Raw genomic sequence first — 17,041 nt, forward strand, 5'->3', positions numbered from 1 at the left:
CCACTGGAACCACTGAACAACATGTGAGGCTACTGAGACTGTATCTTTGCACCTTGAGTTTGATACTAAGACAAATGGAAGCCCTGTAAGATGCAGAACCATGAGCGGTAGGAAGAATAGCAGAACCTGCATTTTGCATTTCATGATCAACAAAAGTTAAAAATGGGGCATAACAGCCAACGTCTGGCCTTGGGAGACTTGCTGCAGAGCCTCAAAGTATCTGGGTGGCTAAAGCAGTTATTTAACGTTTAATACCATCTGTTATAATTGTAGAACATCTTCCCTGCTGGGTCTCATCAGCTCAGCTGAACAACTGTGATCCCAGGACTGCTTTTGTGCCCCACAATGGAATCTGAAGCCCCATCTTCTAATTGGTTTTCCTGGTCTGGGGATTCATTGCATTGGAGAAAACAGTTACCCCCTGCTGATTTCTGCCTTCTAAGCAGCTGCTTAAAGCTACAGGAGCCCTCCCAGAAGCAACATTGGCAACCCTAATTGGAGCTAACAAATTGGATAGTTGTTCCCAAGCTTCTCAGTGGCACATTTTTTTCTTGATTAAAGCCCCCCCACACACACACACACACTCTAACTCTGTTTCCTAATGCTTTGTTGTTCCCCAGCATGATGACATGTTGGACATTCCTGGAGGCCCTGCTAAAATTTCCAGGATTACTTTCAGTAATTGCCTGGAGGTTGATGGTGATTTTCAGTGACCCCAGGCCCATTCTGGAGAACCGGCAAACCTACACTTGCATCCCGAAAGGCGTAATGGTTCACCTTTTTGGGTCTCCATCCATTCTGGAGCTGACTCTTCTGAGAGCGAATGCACATTGCTGCAGAGACCGGGCAAAATTATCCATCTCTAGCAGAAGGTGACTGGAATGAAGCAACTTTCCAAAGAAGAGTCATGAATCAGAGAGATAGTGGATAGTCATCAAGGGATGACTGAGGACTTTAACTTATAGAATTTCAATTCTTACAGTACACTAGCAGTTGTCACTTGGCATGCAACATGGGTGTTAACTGAATCACAGCCACAATTTTGGACTGTCCTAGGGACTTTGGTGTTATCCCCAGGGTATCAGGCAAGAGAACTTTTGTTTCTCTGAACTACCTTCTCCCCTGGCCAAGGGAATTGGGAGAGAGAAGTGATAGTCTCCTGGTGACTTGAAAGGGGCATTTGTTAAGCGACCTGGATCCTGGTTTGTTCCAGAAAGGAGACACTGTAGCTCAGTGGTAGAGCATCTCATTAGCATGCAGAAGGTCACAGGGTCAGTGCCTGATAGCATCTTCAGGGTGATCAAGGAGAAGTCCATTCATGGAGAGCCACCTCTCATTAATGTAGACAAGGGCTTGTCAAACTATGGCCCATGGGCTGGATCCCTTCAGTGAGCTGCACTTACCATTCTGTGCCACCACTTCTCTCTTCCCCCGATCTGGGCACAGGGACACTCTGGGAAGTTGCATCTATCCAGAAATTCTGGTGCAAAGTCGGCTGGGGCAATGGACAATGGATGTGACTGCCCAGAGCGCCCCAACGCCCAGATCAGGTGAAGAGAGAAGTGGTGGTGCAGTGGAATGGCAAGTGCCACTCAGGACAGGGACAGCTTTTGCAGTGTGTGGTGGTCTCCAGTTTGGAGACATCTAGCTCAGTATTGTCTACACCAGTTTGGAGACTACTGGTGTAGACAATACTGAGCTAGATGGTCGGACTGTAGAAAACAGCTCTTAAGCTTTATACACAGAATCAGACCATGGTCCACCTAGCTTGGTATTGGGCCGGCTGCAACTCTCCAGGGCGGGTAGGGGTCTTTCCCAGCCCTGTCAGAAGATCAAGGGTTGAACTTGGGCCCTTCTTCACATTGGCATGGTCTGTGTTGCTGAGGTGTGGCCCTTTTCCTTGCTTTATACATTGGAGCAGATAACTTGAAGTCTAGTCTAGGAAGATCATTGCACGGCAAATTAACTTTTACTTCTCTTTCCTCTCCCCTTCCACAGAGATCCAAAATAGCTGTCTATGAGAAAATGTGGTCGTACATGAAGTCGGCAGAGCCCTCTGTGTTTGCCAAAACGACAGCAGACGGAGTGGCCCGCGTGAGGAAATCAAAGGGGAAGTTTGCCTTCCTGCTCGAATCGACCATGAATGAGTACATTGAACAACGAAAGCCCTGTGACACAATGAAAGTTGGTGGGAACCTGGATTCCAAAGGCTATGGTGTAGCAACTCCTAAAGGCTCAGCATTAAGGTGGGTGGAATAATATAACAATCTCCATGTTGTTATAGTATTCCACCTACCCTGATGTGTTGTGTTGTCATTTTCTTTCTTGTGGATTTGAGGTAAACTTAAAAAGTTAAAAAAAATCTCTTTCCGTATTCCATGGAGTTAAATTAAGATGGTAAATTTATGGTTTCATTGACTTTAATGCATCCATTTTTTTTGTAAATGTTCTCTCCGCGTTGTCCTTCCTGATTGTTTGTTGCTGTTTTTAATTTAACAGTTCAGTGGCTTTTTTCAATTTAAATGGTAAAAGCCCGAGTTTAAAACCGCCATACGTGACGAGCATTAATTGCATGACCTGGTGTTCTCGTGGCCTCTTTTATTTTTTTTGTCCTCCTTTTTTTCCTCGAAAGACAACTTTTCCCTATCCCGCGCACTTCCGTTTTTTTGAGCGAGTGTTTGTCCTCCATGCCACCTTTCCAAACTTTAACCCCTGTGATTTGCTGTAACAGACGCATCTCGACAGCTCCACCTCCCTGTGCAAACAAACAAACAAAAAAAAATTTAACACTGGCCAATTTGTCCTCTTGTGGATACATGTGACGACTTAACCGAGCATCTTGTGCATTATTCTTACGAGTTATGTTTTATCGTTTCAAGAAATGCTGTTAACCTGGCAGTATTAAAACTGAATGAGCAAGGCCTCTTGGACAAATTGAAAAACAAATGGTGGTACGACAAAGGAGAGTGCGGCAGCGGGGGAGGTGACTCCAAGGTCAGCCTCAATGTCACCACAATCGGGTACCTTAGTCAAGAGTAATCGGCAAGGCTGTTATTTTATGCATCAGGGAAAAAAGAGCAGACAACGAGAACCATCTCAAAAGCATCCTGGCCATCTTGGCTTGCCTAGTAACTTGCTCAATTGGGCCATCTTTCTGGATTCTGTTACTTTTTGGCACTGTTGTGGTCAAACTTGGGTCAAACTTATTTAACTAACAGAGAGACAGGGATGAGCCAGATGCTCGCTGGCTGAAGTTGCGTTCATTGAATGGGATCCAAAGAGCCCATAGGCATCAACTCCATGTTTGGGCATCAATGTGTGCATACGAGGGGCTTCGCACTGGCTCTGGGCTCTGCGGGGCCCTCAAGGCAGGCTCAGTGGGACCCTTCCTTGGTGACCTTCCATCACCGCCACCTCCACACTCCCCTTCTTCCTCTGGACCCAGTCCAAAGAGAATAGGTGAGACAAGCAAAAGTGACTGGTGTTCTTTCTTCTCACCATTGATGGTCCCAAAGGTGAGGAAGAAGAGCAGTAGCCACCTCCTTCCTCCACCCTGCAAGCAAGGGAGTGACCTGGTGGAAGTAGCTGCTCCTTGTGGCAGAGTAGCATGACCAGTGATGGTGAGGAGAAGGAGCAGGGACTGGGCTTTCCAGTGGTCAGCTGTACCCACCTGCTTGAGGCTTCAGCTTCAGTTTAGCAGGTGTCTGGGAATATCCTGCCTGATGAGCTTCCGCTGTAGCTCTTCTTTCCAGGGTCACTCAAGGCTGACCTTCAAGAGCTGCACTGGGAAGTGGAGCTTACCAAGAAACCCTCACCAAGTATGTTTGCAGGAGTACTTTAGGTGCACGCCCTGGAGCAATTTGGATACTAGCCATGATTTGTTTGGTGGTGGTGTTTAAGCTCTCTGTTAGCATTGCATAGGGAGTTGGGTATTTGGAGAAAATAGGAAATGGAATTTATTGCTTATTATTAAGTTTATTGCTTGCTTTTAGCATTGCATTGTTAGAGAGCCTTTGTTGACAGAATGGCCAATACGTTGCTACCAATCATTATTCATTTTGAAAAATATTGCATATTAGGTATTGTGGAAATGCAAAACCAGATGCAGGTTGAGCACCCCTTCTCCGAAATGCTTGGAACCAGAAATGTTTTGGATATCAGATTTTTCCATGTTGTTGAATACTTGCATATACCTAACGAGAGATCTTGGGGATAACACCCAAGCCTAAACATGAAATTCATTTTTTTTAAAATGCATACACCTTATACACATAGGCTGAAGGTAATTTTATACCACATTTTTAATATTGTGCAAGCCATCATATGAGGTCAGGGGTGGAGCTTTTCCACTTGAGGGCATTAAAAAAAGTTACAATTTTTTGAATACTTTGGATTTCAGAATTCTGTATAAGGGATGCCCAACCTGTATTCAAGTTTCATTACTTATATATGAGAAATCTTACTTACAAGGTTGTTGACATGCTGTTAATCTTTTTTTATTATTATTTTAAATCTGCATATTCCAGCTTATGGGCATTCAGAAAAATCTGTAAATCGGTATTTAGGCCCACCACTTGCTTTTTAAAGCAAATGTTTTGCAAGACTTTGGCTACAGTCCTATACACACTTACTTGGGAGTAAGCCCCATTGAACTGAATGAAGCTTACTTCTGAAGAGACATGCAGAGGATTGTGCTGTTTGTTTATAATAGGGCTGCCCACTCCTTCCCTGGCAAAGGCTCCTGTGCCTTTAACAGTTGTGTGCAAGGGGAAATTAGGACTTGCTCATGCAAGATTTGCAAGGATGTGTCCCTTTTTTATTTTTAAGGTACAGGAGCGCTCTAATGAGAACAGTATTCACACAATACTGTTGGCAGTGGATCCCAATTCGCACTCTGAGTTGGGAAAATAAGCATCTCCTGATTGTTCCTGGTGGATCTACATAGTGGCTAAGATACAAACCATTAAAACAATGGTGCATAATGAAAGCAAAAATCATCTCCCACCTTACCTCCACCCAGTCCTAAAAGCCAAAAATGATGAAGCAGGAAGGACTTCCATAGGAGTAGGAGCTTTGATTGGAAATGAACTGAACTAGCTAGCTCTTCCTTGTCCCATCAATAGCCCCTTTGGCTTTCTCTTTCCAAGATAACCTGTGTTCTGCCTCAGCCTAACTTACACAGAAAAGCACTCGCTCTCCTTTTAGATTTTGCCAAACCAAATAGTCAGGGTCAAGATTCATTTCTCCAAACCAGGGGTGTCCAAACATTTTGGCAGGAGGGCCACAGCATCTCTCTGACACTGTGTTGGGGGCCGAGGAAAAAAAGTATTAATTTACATTTAAAATTTGAATAAATTTACATAAATGAATTTATTAGAGATGCAACTTGTATGAATGAATGAAGGTCTTGCAGTAGTTCAAGGCCTATAAAAGGCCTTGCACAAAGTAAGGCCAGCCTTTCCTTCACTGCCACTGCTGCATCACAGACATGAAACAGCAAGTACTGGAGGGAGCTTTCGTCCCACAGCTCAGGTGAGAGGTTAAATAGTCATCCTCATGCTGAGAGCACTTGCATTGGGCCAGCATAGGTTCCAGCAAGTCTCCGGAGGGCCAGAGGCTCATTGGAGACTGAGGGCTCCCCGAGGGCCTGATCGGGAGCCCCGAGGGCCACAAGTGGCCCCCAGGCTGGGGTTTGGGCACCCCTGCTCCAAACTAATGGCTTCCCATTGCTCCAAAGCCTTGATTCCTTTTCTGACCTGTCTGTTTTCCTAGCCGAATCTCTTGAAATTTAACAAAAACAGTCCAACAGCCTTTTGCTTTCAGGTATGTGCAACGCAGATAGTATAAATATAATATGGAGGGATCAAGGGCGTTTCTTCAGTGCTTCAAACCCCCCAGTGCTTTAAACAAAGACTAGTAATACTCCAGCTGCGGAAAGAGAAATGGGAAGATGGAATATTTTTCAGCTGCTGGTAGCCCAATGGGACAAAGGGTAATGTAACTGTGTAATGTAGTTTTCCTTGGGGAGGTTGAGAAAGGAAGGATCAACAACAACAATAGTATTTATATACCGCTTTTCAACAAAAAGTTCACAAAGCGGTTTACAGAGAAAATCAAATATCTAATGGCTCCCTGTCCCAAAAGGGCTCACAATCTAAAAAGATGCAACACCAGCAGACAGCCACTAGAAAAGACACTGCTGGGGTGAGGTGGGCCAGTTACTCTCCCCCTGCTAAATAAAAGAGGGGCACCCACTTGAAAAAGTTGCCTCTTACCCAGTTAGCAGGGGTTAAACAAGTAATAAACAAATAATTTTTTTCTGGTTTGCATTTTAATTTGAGAGTCCTTCAACCAGGTCACATATGGCTTTAAGGGTTAAAGCATTGTCATTTCTACATGCCCAATGGGGAAGCCTCAAGCTACATCCTACCCACAAAAAAAAAAACTAATAATAATAATAATAACAACAGTATTTATATACCGCTTTTCAACTAAATGTTCACAAAGCGGTTTACAGAGAAAATCAAATATCTAATGGCTCCCTGTCCCAAAAGGGCTCACAATCTAAAAAGATGCAACACCAGCAGACAGCCACTAGAAAAGACACTGCTGGGGTGAGGTGGGCCAGTTACTCTCCCCCTGCTAAATAAAAGAGGGGCACCCACTTGAAAAAGTTGCCTCTTACCCAGTTATCAGGGGTTAAACAAGTAATAAACAAATAATTTTTTTCTGGTTTGCATTTTAATTTGAGAGTCCTTCAACCAGGTCACATATGGCTTTAAGGGTTAAAGCATTGTCATTTCTACATGCCCAATGGGGAAGCCTCAAGCTACATCCTACCCCACAAAAAAAAAAAACTAATAATAATAATAATAATAATAACAGTATTTATATACCGCTTTTCAACTAAATGTTCACAAAGCGGTTTACAGAGAAAAATCAAATAACTAAATGGCTCCCTGTCCCAAAAGGGCTCACAATCTAAAAAGATGCAAAAAGAATACCAACACCAACTATGTGTCCATTTGACAGAACTAATAACCCTGGCAGGGAAAGAGCGTTTGGGGAACCATCATTAGTGCCATTAATTGAAAAGCAATACCTGAAAGGATTCCATTAAAGTCTTCAGATTGCAATTTTGTTTTTTACACAATCTGCTGCTTAAAAAAATTATAATAACCTGTAATCACTTTGATAGTTAACCAACCCCACTGCAAAAAGATTATGGATAGGAAAATCTTTCGACAGTTATTGCATCTCCCTCCTGCGTAACTTAATAAGGGATGCTTTTATCAGCCCAGCAAATGGAACCATCAGTTACTTTAATCATATTGGCTAACAGCAACAACTGTCTCCTGATTAAAACAAACGGAGGTTTGTGTAATGCCTGCAGTTCTTCAGTCATTACCCCCAGGAATAAAAACTCGGTGTGAAAAATATCCTAGGATGCCTATGAGTTCAACAGCCTATTCCCTGACGCAACCCTTTAAAATAGCATTACCTATGCAAGTATATGGAACATTTAATTTCCTGCTTGCTCGCCCTTTGAACATCTGTCCAGTTGCAGACCACGAGCTTTTGGAGTCTCTTTGTACAAAGTGATGATAGGATCACAGCAAGGTCAGATTTCTTTTGTTGTAGCTACTGAGGCATCATATAAAAGTCAGGTTCTGTTCAGTCATGCCAAGCGGATAAGCCTTTCAGTGATAACAGGGAGCGGCAGCTGGAGGTCCAGGAGCCAAAGCCAGATGCCATTGGCGTCCTACGTGCCCCCTATTTTTACCCAAGGTTCCCTGCAACAATGGCACATCCCAGGGCGTACGGCTAATTCAAAAGCCTGCAGCAAGGAGGCTACTGTATGGTGGAGCTCAGGCAGGGAACAGCTTGTTGCAAGTAAGAATAACAATTTTGTTTCTTTTTATTTTTTTAAGACTATGAATGGGGGTTCCAAAAACAGTGGAAGCGCCACTGTGTCCAGTCCACCACACACTCATTTTCAAACGAATGCAAATGAGTTAGAATGAGGCTTGCTTGCTTCTGTTTCCATTTCTTCTGAAAATGAAGCCATGTGCCTAAATGACAGCATAGTCTCTGATTCCCAAAAGACTTCAAAATCCAGTCCAATAATTTTTCCTACATGCGCTCGCAGTGCTACACCTTTCTCTCAAGCTAGCAAAGGACTCCCTTTTAACCCCCTCTTCCCCAGCATTATTGCAGACAGGTCCTTTTACCCAGACAGATCCTATTTTTCTGGTTCCTGGAAAAAGCAGACCCTATTTTGATCCTATCATCACCAGCAGTTAACAGACCCATCAGTCATGGCTGTTTTGCATGATAGCAGCATAGAATGTTCATGCAGTAAAAATAATAATAAGCCCACGCACGCAGCAACTGTCAACCACGCTTTGGTGTACCACGGGCATTTGCGGGAGGGTCATATATTAGTAGAGCTGTTGGGAGATGTGAGCCTCCAGCAGGCAGCATGATGTGCCTTGTCAATTGTCAAAAAAAAGAAAAAAAAGATGGTGTACCACAACAATTTTAGTGCCTGTACAGGGTTCCATCAGATGATAATGGTTGAAAATCACTGGACTAAGGAGTGCTGATGCTCTCATGTTGTGCTTGTAAGGTCAGAGGATGCATCTGACTGGCCTTGTAGGAGGCTGTTGGGACCACACCTCCGTGGTAGAGCACGTACCAGGTATGCCAAGAATCCCAGGTTCAGTCCCTGGCAGCATTTCCAGGTAGCACTGGGGAAGATCCCTGTCCGAAAGCCATTTGTCAGTCAGTGTTGCCAGTTCTGAGCTAGATGAACCAATGCAGTCTCCCCTTCCATAATGCTAGCTTATTACAGTGCTTCTTGCCCCAGCCTAATTGACAGCAGTTTTAACTAATGGGAGCAGTGCACTCTGGGCCAATTAGCACTCACTTTCTGCCTATTAGATCAATGATGTTTTGGACTTATCCCCCATGCCATTTGAGGTGCTGCTGTAGCTGAATTCCATGCAGGGCAGCTTCCTACATAAACCCTTTTTAAGATGCAGGATCAGTCAGGCCTATGAGCCAATCCAGCAGAGATCACCTTCCATCTTCGTCATCCATAAACGTGTCCAGTAATCCTTTGATAAGCTGATCACAGCGGTGGCAGTGAGTTCCATAAGTTAAGTATGCAAAGGGAAGATCTGTAGGGGTGGGGGAGAACTCCATGGGGATATCTAGGGCTTGCAAGAACTCAGAAATATCTAACCCTAGTAGCTGTGCTGATAAAATGCACTCTCAGGTGTAAATTCTGGCCCTGTCTGTGTGTTTTTTTTCCTTTCCCTCCATGATAGAAAATGAATATGGAAATAAGAACCTTTATTTTCCTGTTTTTAACCTGCAGATTGCTCACTTCAGTGTTTTATTTGTGTCTTGAGCACAGAGCTGCTCTAAAGAACTGGGAGACCATTTCAGCCCGAAATCTCCATCATCCAGGCTATGTCACCAGGGAACAGAATATGGGTCAAGGCAGAAATCTGCACCAGATACATGCCCTTTCCCGTCAAGGAACTAAGAGAAGGTCTTGTCAAAACTACTTAGAGGATTTTTCCCCCCACCCATAGAATTAAAATGAGGGTTTCATTTTCTTCCTTTCTATTCTCCCCTCCCTTTCCAGCACGTTTAAAAATGTTTTATGAGCATCTTTTTGGCAGGGCTGGGATCATTCTGTTCAAAATAGCTTCTCTTTTGAAAGTGACGTTTGCCGCCCATTCAGTGTGCCAGGCTATAATGTCTTCATATCCTGCACTTACAAAGCATCTCTTCTCAACTGTAAATAAGACAGTTGTTCAAAAGTAGCTGTTCTATGGTTGGAGGTCTTTTGAAGAGACACTCCAGATCTGGCTTTTTTTTTTTGCAAAAGGTAGTTGTGAGACAGTTCTCACTTCCAAGGGAGTCCCATGGAAAGTCACCAAAGAGAGAGGTTGTCAGTCATTCCTCCCTGAAGCTGTTTGTTGAGTCAGACCCACTGGTCCATCTCTAGTTAATTGTGTACACTGATTGGCAGCAGCTGGCCTGAACTTCATTAAGGTCTTTCGCATCCCCACTTGGAAGTCTGAGATTGAACCGGTGAAGTATTTCTTTTCCAAATAGAGGCGTCACTGGGGTTTGCATCACCTGGTACGAGAGCTGATTACGTCACCCCCATGAAGGACCACCTCCCATACTAAACCATACAGAACAAATAATAATATCATAACGCACAGACTAAATGCAGTGTCATCATTAGGGTTGGTGTCACCCCCATTCCCTTTATTTATTTATTTAAATATATAACAGTACAGATCACCCAACAAATCAGGAACCAACATAGCATCAGTGCCCAGCTTGATGACACACAACTGAATATAAGTTATAGTATTGGCTCTGTTAGATGGAAATGAGAACTAACTCGTACTACCTTAGTGGTTAACATAAGAACATAAGAACAGCCCCACTGGATCAGGCCATAGGCCCATCTAGTCCAGCTTCCTGTATCTCACAGCGGCCCACCAAATGCCCCAGGGAGCACACCAGACAACAAGAGACCTCATCCTGGTGCCCTCCCTTGCATCTGGCATTCTGGTTCCTTGCTGTGTCATAATAACATCTCATTGGCAATCAGTCTCATTGGTCAGTTTTGAGTTAAGAAAATACTTTTGTTACAGAAAGCAGTTGTGTTTTCCTTTTCTGGTTATTTGGCCGTAATGTTTGATAGAATACAGATAACTAAACGGGGTTTGTTTCATTGCATTCCACATGAAATTCCACTTTGGATGATATATAACATGATGGTATCATTCGAAAGTACCAAGATTGCACAATTTTGGCCAGTAGTGGTGTCAACCAGTGAGGTCCACACCCCCGGCACACACCCCAGCAATGCCGCCTTTTCCAAGAGTATAACAAGGGAGTGTCTGTACGATGCACATGTTGGCATGTACACATTGCAGCTTAAAACACAATGATGATAGCAATGTCATGTGTGAGTTGACCCTTTTAGTTTGCTTTGGATTTCAGAATGGAATTGACCCACCTCCAGACTTTCCATTTTGATGGATGGCTCTATTTTGTCAGTCTTTCCATTTTGATGGATGGGCTCAACCATGCCTCTCTCTCTTCTGCCTTTCAATGAATCTTTTTGCCCATTAAAATAGCATGCTGGGAGCATGGAACCAGGGGTGCAGCAGAAACAAAGTCCTCTCTGCTCCATCACAGGTCCACCCCATTTTGCTGCTCTTGTCTGCTATATTTTTTAGACAAAACTACCCATGGCACAACATTGGGCATTCTATGTAACATGATATTATGATATGACATTATGTAACAGCCAGAATATAATGCGTTGACCATACACAATGGCTAGGGGGATGTGGGCTGCACCAGGTGACAGTGCACACAGGGAGGGGTGACACCAGTACCGGCCAAAATTTTTAAAATCTTGGTATTTTTGAATAATACCATCATGTTATATATCCGTTGATACATAATTTCATGCAGAATGCAGTGAAACAAACCATGTTGAAATTTCCCTATTCTATCATAGCCCAAAAAAACCAGCCCAGGTGGGGAGATGGTGCATCACCATGCTCATTCTCTGGGATGTTGCACTGCCCACTGCATGGGTGGAGATCAAGCATAGGGGTGAAGCACTGGCCTCCTGCTCCGGGTGAGGCAAGCCCTAGTGGTATGGTCTACCACTGACCATATACCACTACTGGTATGGTCTACCACTGACCATACACCACTACTGAGGTGACCTGTTCCCATTCCTGGATCTTCCCTGGACTTTTCCAGTTGAGTCCTCTGCCTAACCTCACATTTGCATGAGCCCATAGTGGGAAACAGCTAAACTACAGTTACAAAAGACATTGGCGTACATGTAGACCTTGCATTTGTGTCAAAGCACTTGCCGTATCATTGCCACGATGTTCCATCAAATCAGTAGAACTTATTTTCACATCAGTTGCATCAAATAGAGCTGAATGGATGCTTAATTACATACATATATTCTCCCCTCCCTATCTTCCCCTTGTGGGAGACTTCTTCACTCCTTTCCGCACGGTCTCTGCATCTTTACCTCCTTCACATCTTCCATTTGGCACCTCTTAGTTTCACACCTACCTACACTAATCTTTTGTGCCAAGTTCTTACGGTGACCTTAAATAAGTATTTAATAACCCACACATTTCCACCCACTCCACACTTGTCACACTTGTGAAGAATTGATAATAATAATAATAAAGTGACAAGCTGGTTTAATCTGACGCTGAGGAAGCGGAATGTGGAGGAGTCTATACTGAGCAAGTCCGCAGAAGACCTCGACCACACAGGATGGTGTCCTCCATCCAATTGCCGCAGGTCAATATGGCGGAGCTGGGCCTCACTGGGACAGCCTCGTGTGCAGGTTCTGTTTTTAATAATAATAATACAGGTATTTATATACCGCCTTTCTTGGTCTTTATTCAAGACGGTTTACATAGGCAGGCTTATTTAAATCCCCATAGGGATTTTTACAATTGAAAGAAGGTTCTATCTTTCAAGAACCACAACATTCAGGTGTTTCATTCTGATCTGGTTTCACATTCTGGCCTCCATCCTCCCACGCTCAGAGCAGATGGAATAGCTCGGCTTCAGCTTGTCATCTGCTTCAAGGTTGCAGGGTGCCGGTGGCCTCGAACTGGCGACCTTGTGGATGTTATCTTCAGGCAATTGGAGGCTCTACCCTCCTGCGCAAACCTCCTGTTTTTGTGTTCTGTGGGGTGTTTCAGGTTGGGCAGGCTTCAGGCTTGTAGGGTCTACTTGTTCTTTTCATAAGAACCACGAGGTCTACCAAGCAGGCCAGTTGCAACATGGTGGCTTAGCGGTGGAGTCAATGACATAGGGCATCCCATGAACCATAAAGTGAGACCTATATGTAAAGTCCTAATCCAGGGATGGCCAAACTTTCAACTTTAGGACTCCTGGACTGTTAACAGTTGTGAAGAAGAGGGAATGTCAGCAAGCGCAGCTTGTCATCTCGCAAATGACCAACTGCACCTGCTGAAATTCCCTCCTCAACACAATTGTTAAACATTCAGGAGCCGTAAAATCCTAATCTTAGGAGCCCGTCCTAATCTTATCTCCGAGGTGCTACAGATCAAGAATTTTAACAGGCAAATGTAGTGCCTTGAGTTGCTATCATTGTTAAACAACTGGAAATGTTGGCCACAAACTACTCCATGTGTAGTTAGTCTGTGGAACTCCTTGTCACAGGATGTTGTATTGGCATCTGGCCTAGATAATAGGGGATTTGACAAATTTCTGGAGGAAAATTCCATCACAGGTTATAAGCCATGATGTGTATGTGCAACCTCCTGATTTTTGAAGAGGGTTACTTCAGAATGCCAATGCAAGGGATGGCTCTGGGATGTGGTTCTCTTGCTGTCTTGTGTGCTCCCTAGTCCAGGAAGATGGACTAGATGGACCTGTGACCTGATCCAACAGGGCTGTTCTTATGTTCTTAATTATTGTAAATTGTCCAGCAATTGACACCTAGATCCAGCTTCTGTTCACCCTGGTGTCTATATGATACACCAATCTTCGGTGTGCACAAGCCAGTTCCCATATTGGGCCAGTTTCCACCACCACCACCACCACCACCACCACCACCAAATCTGTAAGGCTTTTTGTTCATTCATACATCTCAGCTAATGCAACATACAGGATATCTTTGGATTCAAAATATGTACCTCAGATCCGAAGCAGTGGTGTGGCTGTTATTAGATGCTGGTTCACACGATAGTTCATTCATATGGGTAAGTAAAAAGGTAACGTGTGAACCTGCTTTTGGAGTGAGCAGAAGCTGGCAGCTGATAAGGCTAAGGGGAAAAGTTCCTGCTTATATTGGGGCTTAAAGAGTCAGGCATCTTCAGATATGTAACTTTATTATTTCCATCCTATTCACAGTGGGCCAACAGCTAGGATAATAATCCTTGCTTTGATGAAATTTGAATGTGCTTATTTTAAATGGTTATTTGGTTCACACTGTTTTTAATGTCGATGCACCCAGTGCCTTAATCGTATGCGTCTTTAATGATACAGTGAGGTGAAGCAAAACAGTTTGATAAGAACAGATTTTCTTCTTTAAAAATGGTGTGTTTCTGAGGAAATAGCATACCTTTGCATTGAAGAATGAGTGGTGTTTAGGATTGTGTATAGGCAAAATTTTTCACCGTAGTAACTTACTACCATGAGAGTTGTACATATGACCAAGCTACCCTGGATGAGCTGAGTCTCACCTTGGGGAAACATGGTCTTGTGTATCATCCACCCATGAGGATTTTGCCGTACATCAAGTAGATGTGTGTGGTAAAACTACCTGTATCCATTTCTATGTGGAAAACTCTTGTGGAAAGTAAGGTGTTTCTGATGTCTCACTAAGACCTGGTCTGAACTATATACATGTCATGAAATGACATTCTTGCAACAATAGAGATGAGGGGAATTTCTGAGGTGGAATAGTAAGGAAAAGTTGCATAATTTACCTTTGTAAATTATCACACTTCTCTTGTGATTAGGGAAATAATCATGAGGTAAGCATATGGTTTAGGACAGGTCTAAGCAGTGACAAGAATCATACTATTCTCCCTGCTTTCTCCGAATTTCTTGAACTTGTGCGTGTGTGGTAATATCCTCTCACCACTTGACGGGATATTAACCATTTTACCGCACATTTCACCACATGGCTGCATCTGGTGTGTGTTGAAATTCTCCACACTTGGCAGGATAACAGAGGGTCACTGCTGACACCCTTTTAACCATACATTTCCCCAAATACTTTTACCAGGTGAGTGGTAAAATTCTCCTTACCACTTGATGACCAGGCTGCCTATGGTGAAAGGGCAATTTGGTCATGCATGTGGGTTCAAACAACCAGCTTCTTAAGCAACTAATACCCCCCCATAGGTTACCCCAGATTAGATGGCCTTCGGTATCCACTCTATATGTCTTTTTGCCTTGTAGTGATGGATCACCCACATTCAACCAACCCAGCTTTCTGTCTCCCATCTAAACTCACAGAGCAACTTACTTAGGAGTGATTTACTTACTAAGTAAGTAAGTAATATTACTTACTTAAGAGTGACTCCTGGTTTTTGGAGAGCACTATTGTGTTGAGTCCCAGTTTCTCAGGGACTCTATGAGATGAGTACTGTATATAATGTACACATTTACAGATTAATTATGCCCGTAGCTGCTGTGACAACTTGCATTTTTCACTTTGGCTGAAGAACTGGTAAGTGTATGTTTCATTTGTTTAAGAAGTGATTCCCAAACTGTGGGTCAGGACCCACTGGTGGGTCACAACCTGATTTTGCGTGTCTCCAAAGGGTGATGGGAAGATCAGATAACTAATTGCCTCAAGCCCTGAGGCTATTCAAAAATCAAAAACTGTAGCTGCTAATTACCCTGCAAAGAGCTGAGCTCCTGCAGTTCACAAGCATGTGTAAATATAAGGAGATAAATGTTTCAGGTTCTTTTTTCTGGTTATTATTACTTATAAATAAATTTTATTTCTTCTAGATTTCCTTTTTTAAAGTCTGGTAAACCAAAGAGTGTCATTTTAAAAAGTGGGTCCCTGTGCTAAAAAGTTGGGGAATCACTGCTCTATACATATTATATATACTTTTGCTTATTCTTGGATTATAAAGACATTATAAGTCCCGTACTCAAGTTTCACTCAAGCATACAATGAGTTCTATCGGCACTAGCATGTTGTAGATTGGGCTGCCCTTTGCAATTGGGTGTGCACGTGTTACAAAAAAATTGAAGCTGAGTATTTATAAGGGGGGGGGGCTTGTGACAAATTTGAGAGGGCCTGACTCCTGGGTCTGCGAGACAATCTGACTGAGATTGCCAGTAAAGATAATTTGAAGTTTGAATATTTATCTTTAATGTAATATTTTAATCCGTATTTATTTTCAAAGTTGAGAGATGCAATCCAGTGCTTTGTTGGTAGAAACCACCATAAGTGTGGCAGAAATGAATGGTATCATTGGTCATGCATTTCATGGAGACCCCACTGAAACTAATGAAAGTTGCATGGGGGCAATGGCTGTTGTACTTCTCTTTGAGCCACAAACCTACAAAACTGTGGTTGTGCAGAGGAGGGAGTTGTGCATGCTGTCAGGTGTGTCTTTGAAATGTCTCCTTCCACTACACATCTTGCTGAACACAGGCCTGTTGAAAAGAGCTGCCTTGACACTTCAGAGCTTCCAGCCACTGCTAAGGGAAAAGTATAGTTCTTGTGAGTTTATCGATGAAGTGTGTCAGTGTATACTGATGGAATCTGAAGTGCTTGGCAAGATGCTGACAATGTAGTATTTGAAGGAAGACAGGAATAAAATACAAGCCTTTCCCCCAAATAATTATTTGTGCAGGGGAAGGAAAAAAACAAAACAGATAAATTCCTGTCTGCCAATAACTCAGTGTGCATCACTTGCCCAATTATCTTCCTCGGAGAGGCAGACCCTCCTGAGGGCCAAGCCAGGAAACCGAGGAAGACTAGAACAAATTCACTTGCAAATTGAATTCAAGTGACAGGCGTTGACAAAGGTCTGAATTGGACAACCTGTTTTCTGGAAATGTTTATGGAAGGATGCAAGAGGGGCTTAGAACAGATATTGTCACCCTGTACATGCCTGATCCCGTCTGATCTCAGAAGCTAAGCAGGGTCAGGCCTGGTTAGTACTTGGATGGGAGATTGCCTGGGAATACCGGGTGCTGTAGGCTTATACCATAGTCTTTCGAGACTGAAGGTTGCCAACCAACCAACCATTTTTTTTTTTATATATAACTCACTTGTCGGATGCATTCGGTGGGCAAGGCATACCTGTAGGGAGTTTTAGGCACACATGAGAAATGCAATAATGCACAAGTGGAAGAAGCAGGATGAGCGAATCAATCAGGTGCATCCATGAGAGAGCTGGAGTTGGTTGCTGTGTGTTTATTGAAATAGATTTACGTGCTTCCTTGCCAAGTAAGA

The 17,041-nt window shown here is 43.4% G+C and overlaps 1 protein-coding gene and 1 pseudogene across 2 annotated transcripts in view; both read left to right on the forward strand.

Annotated features, from left to right (window-relative positions):
* GRIA3 (glutamate ionotropic receptor AMPA type subunit 3) overlaps nucleotides 1–17,041 on the forward strand; it is a 189,087-nt gene that overhangs the window by 155,513 nt on the left and 16,533 nt on the right. The window contains exons 13-14 of one of the 2 annotated variants that reach the window (XM_066640006.1): nucleotides 1,999–2,246; nucleotides 2,880–2,994. In XM_066640006.1, coding sequence (XP_066496103.1) covers nucleotides 1,999–2,246; nucleotides 2,880–2,994 — 363 coding nt within the window. The remainder of the gene's footprint in view (nucleotides 1–1,998; nucleotides 2,247–2,879; nucleotides 2,995–17,041) is intronic. The other variant, XM_066640005.1, reaches the window with a different exon arrangement.
* LOC136663351 (5S ribosomal RNA) lies at nucleotides 16,666–16,788 on the forward strand (annotated as a pseudogene).

Source organism: Tiliqua scincoides, chromosome 12 (genome assembly GCF_035046505.1).
Source record: "Tiliqua scincoides isolate rTilSci1 chromosome 12, rTilSci1.hap2, whole genome shotgun sequence".
In the NCBI taxonomy this organism is placed as follows: Eukaryota; Metazoa; Chordata; class Lepidosauria; order Squamata; family Scincidae; genus Tiliqua; species Tiliqua scincoides.